We start from the raw sequence: 6,898 nt of genomic DNA on the forward strand, positions 1-6,898 counted from the left end.
TTAAGCAAAAAGCATTGCTGCTTTTTCTTCAGTCTTAGCCATAAAGCGTGAAAACAGGTTGCAAGCTTTAGTAAGCGTTAATGTCTTCCACGACTAGGGGAAACAAGTGCTAGAGATTTGACATAAGAAATAACATAACCTAACATTAACTTTAGAGGTTTGAGGATTTTAATTGGAAATTCAGAAGGAAGTTTTACTGAACAGCAAACACAATCAACGTGGCAGAACATATTTAGTGCTTGTATGTTTAGCTATAAGTGAAGAATGAGAAGTCTCGTCTATGATATCAGAATTATTCTATTATACAAATCATCAAATCATGTTCTAATTCATGTATTATGGTGTTCTATAATAAGGTGCATATGAGTTTTGAAAGAAATATTAAGCTTCCTTTTTATATTTTTCTTAAAAAGTGCAATGTCAAAAATGTTGATTGCCTCATCCCTCTCACCAGCTCCCTACCAATTTGCCCTACAGTGCGATGCCTTCTCTGGTAAAGAGGTTCTTCACAAATCTCTTGTAGAGACAATATCCTGATATCAAGTTTTAAGCATTATCATCAAGGGAAAGAAACATAACCTATTTGGATAACTGTTTATTCACAATGGCAATGAATGTGCTGCTTAAGCCACAAGTCACTTCCTGTTTGAGTGAATCCATTGCTGTCTACATCACAAACAAAAGGTTTGTCTTGCATGTACTCTCATGTGTCTATTTAGGTTTTGTTTCCAAGAAAAATCCCTTTTGCAAACATCACACCTATATGGCTTCTCCTTAGTATGTATTCTCATGTGCAATACTAGACTATGTTCCCGTGAAAAAGCCCGTTCGCAAACTTCACAGCTGTATGGTTTCTCATTTGTATGTACTCTCATATGTAATACTAAACTATGTTTATGTGAGAAGGCCTTTTCGCATATCTCACAGCTATATGGCTTCTCCTTTGTATGTACTCTCATATGAGCTACTAGATTAGCTTTAAGAGAGAAGGCCTTTTTGCAAACCTCACAGCTATACGGCTTCTCCTTTGTGTGTACTCTTATGTGATTTACTAGATTAGATTTGGTAGAGAAAGTCTGTTCGCAAACCTCACAGCTATACAGCTTATCCTTTGTATGTACTCTCATATGCTTTGTGAGGAAGATCTTATAAAGGTATTTCTTGCCACAAACTTCACAAACAATACATTTCCTTTTCTTATCATAATTTCTTAGCTCCTCATGGCCTTCCCTGTGCGCCGCCCGATCCTCATCTGATGACCCCTTGGGCTCAAAATCCTCAGCCACGAATGTAGCAGTTGGTAATGCGTCATCGGAATCTTCAATCTCATTACTTGAGTCTCTTTCAAAATATTCCTGTTTGAGATTTTTATAGTAGGGATATCCATGCTCTATTGTTGCCTCACTCACTTCATCCCTCGCCTCATCTGGGTAATCAAGGCTTTCTTCCTTAATTTCCACACACGTCTCTTCGGTGACACCTTCGCTGGCCTCTTCCTTGATTGCGACCCCTGCGCCGTAGATTTCCTCGTCCCTGAGTGGGACCAAAGGCAGCCAGTCCGACAAGAAGTTCATCGTCGTCTTCTGAAGATAATATACAATAAAAAATAATAGTATTAATAAGATTGATAATATTACTCCAGGAAATTATTAGTAACACTTTATCTTTAATGCTAAGTATTGATGCTAAACATTTCTGCTAAAAATAATGTTAACAACAAAAATCAGAGATAATACTTATTTAAACCCATGTGGTTGTATGTGTGGGTGTTCCAACACCCTTATAGCCACGAAGTAAAATGCATACAAATACAACGTTCAAATATATGCACAGACACTTACATGCACAAACTTATGTGCACATGTATATCCATATATATATATATATATATATATATATATATATATATATATATATATATATATATATATTATATATGTATGTATATATATATATATATACACATATACACATATATATATATATATATGTATATATATATATATATATATATATATATATATATATATATATATATATATATAACATACATTTAAAACACATAAATATGTGCATATTCATACATACAGAGACATATGCAGGCAGACAGACAGACATATAAGCAGACAGACACATATGCATTCAGACAGACATATATGTATACAGGCAGACATATGTGCAGACAGACAGAGAGACACATATACAGACAGGCAGATAGACACATATGCAGACAGACATATAGACACATATGCAGACTGATAGACAGACATATATGTAGACAGGCAGACACATATGTAAACAGACAGACACATATGTAAACAGAAAGACACATATGTAGACAGACAGACACATATGTAGACAGACACTTATGCAGACAGACAGACAGACACTTATGCAGACAGACAAACAGACACATATGCAGACCGACAGAGAGACACATATGCAGACAGACAGACACATATGCAAGCAGACAGACACATATGAAGACAGACTGACACATATGCAGATAGACAGACAGGCACATATGTAGACAGACAGACATACACATATGCAGACAGACAGACACATGCAGACAGACAGACAAACACATATACAGACAGCAGACAGACACATATGCAGACAGACAGACAGACACATATGCAGACAGATATGCAGACAGACAGACATATATGCAAACAGACAGGCACATATGCAGACAGACAGACACATATGCAGACAGACAGACACATATGCAGACAGACTGACACATATGCAGAGAGACAGACATATATGCAGACAGACAGACACACACATATGCAGACAGACAGACAGACAGACACATATGCATACATACAGACACATATGCAGACAGACACATATGCAGACAGACAGACACATGCAGACACACAGATGTACATACACACACACAGATATACAGATATAGAGACACATATGTAGACACACAGACACATATGTAGACACACAAACATATATGGAGACACACAGACACATATGCAAACAGACAGACACATATGCAGACACACAGACACATATGTAGACACACAAACACATATGCAGACACATATGCAAATAGACAGACACATATGCAGACAGACAGCCACATATGCAGTCAGACAGACATATATGTAGACAGACAGACACACATGCAGACAGACAGACACATATACAGACAGACACATATACAGACAGACAGACCCATATGCAGACATACAGACACATATGCAGACAGACAGCCACATATGCAGACAGACAGACACATATGTAGACAGACAGACACATATGCAGACACATAGACACATATGAAGACAGACACATATACAGACAGACAGACACATATGCAGACAGACAGACAGACACATATGCAGATAGACAGACACACCGACACATATGCAGACAGACACATATACAGACAGACAGACACATATGCAGACAGACAGAGAGACACATATGCAGACAGACAGACACATATGCAGACAGACAGAGAGACACATATGCAGACAGACAGAGAGACACATATGCAGACAGACAGACAGACACATATGGAGACAGACAGAGAGACACATATGCAGACAGACAGACACATATGCAGACAGACAGAGAGACACATATGCAGACAGACAGAGAGACACATATGCAGACAGACAGACAGACACATATGGAGACAGACAGAGAGACACATATGTAGACAGACAGACAGACAGACAAACATACAGACAGACAGACATATGGAGACAGACAGACAGACACATATGGAGACAGACAGACAGACACATATGCAGACAGACAGACAGACACATATGGAGACAGACAGACAGACACATATGGAGACAGACAGACAGACACATATGCAGACAGACAGAGAGACACATATGCAGACAGATAGACAGACACATATGCAGATAGACAGACAGACAAATATGGAGACAGACAGAGAGACACATATGTAGACAGACAGACAGACACATATGCAGACAGACAGACACATATGCAGATAGACAGACAGACACATAAGCAGACAGACAGACACATATGTAGACACAGAAACATATATGCAGACACACAGATACATATGCAAACAGACAGACACATATGTAGACAGACAGACACATATGCAGACAGACAGACACATATGCAGACAGACAGACACATATGCAGACAGACAGACACATATACAGACAGACACATATACAGACAGACAGACACATATGCAGACATACTGACGCATATGCAGACATACTGACGCATATGCAGACAGACACACAGACACATGTGCAGACAGACAGAGACATATACATATGCTGACAGATAGACAGATACATCCAGATACATATTCACACATGCAGATATGTACTCATACATGTAGACACATACTCATACATCCAGATACATAACTTTACAGATATATCCATGCTTTGTTGTTAAATTCCATACCTGATTTCAACACGGTCGACGAGGTGATTAGAAGAGATTTCCTTCGCTCTCCACACAGCTGATCTTCCACCACCCGAGTGCTGCCTTTCCTTTGGCGTCAACGCAGGAGGCTTTTCGCTCACCGAAGCCGTGGCTGGACTGGAGGTGAGAGGCGCAGGCTGAGCAAGGGAACTAATGATAATAATATTGATAATGATGATAATAATGATAATGATGATGATAACATGGTAATGACGATAATGATAATAGTGATAATGATGATAATAATGATAATGATGATGATAATGATGATAATAATGATAATGATGATAATAATGATAATGATGATGATAATTATGATAATGATGATGAAAACAATAACGATGATGATAATAATAACGATGATGATAATGATGATGATAATAATAACGATGATGATAATGATGATGATAATAATAACGATGATGATAATAATAACGATGATGATAATAATAACGATGATTATAATAATGATGATGATAATAATGATGGTAATAGTGATAATGATGATCATAATGATGATGATCATAATGATGATGGTATTAGTGATAACGATGATAATGATAATGATGATGATAACAATGATAATGATAATAGTGATAATGATGATAATAGTGATAACGATGATAATAATGATAATGATGATAATAATGATAATGATGATGATAATGATAATGATGATAATAATGATAGCGATAATGATAATAATGATGATAATAGTGATAATGATTATAGTAATGATAATGATAATAATGATAATAATGATGATGACGATAACAATGCTAATGATGATTATGATAATAATGATAATAACATTGATAATTATTATACTAATGATAAGCATAATGATAATGATAATTATATAAATAATAATAATAGCAATGAGAGTAATGATGGTATAATAATATACGAATATTATGATATGATAATATAAGAATTTCATGATATGATTATATAAGACTTTCATGATATGATAATATAAGACTTTCATGATATGATAATATAAGAATATGATGATACAATAATGTAAGAATATGATGATATAATGACATAAGAATATGATGATATAATGACATAAGAATATGATGATATAATGACATAATACCATAGGTCCTAATGCTAATCCTAGAGGCAATACCAATGAGGAAAATGGAAACGGAAGAGGCTCTGTCAGCCACGGCGCGACGGCAGAGGTCATGCACTGAGAGGCAGAGGTCATGCACTGAGAGGCAGAGGTCATGCCACAAGATGCGAGTCTCGCCCTTGGAGTTCCTAGTGAGAGAACGAAGCTTCCGCTGCGTAGATACAGCCGAGGCGCGGCGCGTCTGTTGACTCAGCCGCCGAGCCTCGTGTGGACACGCGCCTCTCGCCCGATGTTCATCTGTCTCAAGGTTTGCCTTTTTGATGTTTTCATTTTCCGTCCGATTTTTGTGAGTTCATGTTTTTACGCTCCATTTGATTCACTTTTATATTTCGCTTTTAATGTTCTTTTCGTTTTTTACTGTTTCATAGTTTTATAGTTGTTTTAATTATTTAATTAATCGTTTTTTTGTTTGTCCTGGGAGCCCACACACCCACCTGTATATTTAAACATATGCATATAATATGTAGATAAGTAGATAAGATAGATATTTATTCATTCATTTATATATATATATATATATATATATATATATATATATATATATATTTATTTATTTATTTATATATATACATATATATTTATTTATGTGTGTGTGCGTATGTGTGTGTGCATGCATGCATGCATGCGTCCGTGTGTGTCTATGTATATGTGTATATGTGTATGTGTATATATGTATTTTATTTATTTATTTATTTATTAATTGTCTGTAAAACCTCGCTACCACTGATTTGCTAAGAGTAAATAGGTAAAATTCCATGACGTCTCATAAGGCATCTGGTTAGACAATTCTTTTAGCGGGTCGTTCATTTATATATATATATATATTATATGTATATATATATATATATATATATATATATATATATATATATATACATATATATATACATATATATATATATATATATATATATATATATATATATATATATATATATATATTTGTATTTATTTATATAACTATATATGTGTGTATGTGTGTGTGTGTGTATGTGTTTATATATACACATATATATAATGATAATAGTAATAACAATGATTATGTTAATAAATATTTGTTAAGAAACATGTAACTGATAAAATTCAATATTGAAATAGAGCTTTAGATATTTTCTTTGTTTTCATAATAAAGGCAACCTCAGTGTAATGTTTGTGACAAGTTATACCATAATCCAGAAGAGGCTAGCAAGTGCTGGATGAGCCATATGTCAGTAGTTTATCCAGTGGCTGAAATTGTAAGGAGCCCAGAGCCAAGGCCATCCTTGGCACCTGATGTCATTATTGAAAGTCCAGAACAACCAAGCA

General features: G+C 35.2%; 2 protein-coding genes across 2 annotated transcripts in view; one reads left to right on the top strand and one right to left on the bottom strand.

Moving 5' to 3' along the window:
* LOC122243598 (uncharacterized) overlaps positions 1 to 6,898 on the bottom strand; it is a 22,181-nt gene continuing 15,283 nt past the window's right edge. The window contains 3 exon segments of the mRNA XM_086531042.1: positions 1 to 93; positions 452 to 490; positions 702 to 1,088. Coding sequence (XP_086387168.1) covers positions 1 to 93; positions 452 to 490; positions 702 to 1,088 — 519 coding nt within the window.
* Positions 1,128 to 6,898, top strand: part of LOC147467741 (uncharacterized) — a 6,134-nt gene continuing 363 nt past the window's right edge. Inside the window, exons 1-3 of the mRNA XM_086530709.1 lie at positions 1,128 to 1,154; positions 5,560 to 5,724; positions 6,736 to 6,898. The exon at positions 6,736 to 6,898 is cut by the window's right edge and continues 99 nt beyond it. Coding sequence (XP_086386835.1) covers positions 1,128 to 1,154; positions 5,560 to 5,724; positions 6,736 to 6,898 — 355 coding nt within the window. The remainder of the gene's footprint in view (positions 1,155 to 5,559; positions 5,725 to 6,735) is intronic.

Source organism: Penaeus japonicus, unplaced genomic scaffold, assembly GCF_977035675.1.
Source record: "Penaeus japonicus unplaced genomic scaffold, GWHDUDI00000001_assembly GWHDUDI00000034, whole genome shotgun sequence".
NCBI lineage: Eukaryota > Metazoa > Arthropoda > Malacostraca > Decapoda > Penaeidae > Penaeus > Penaeus japonicus.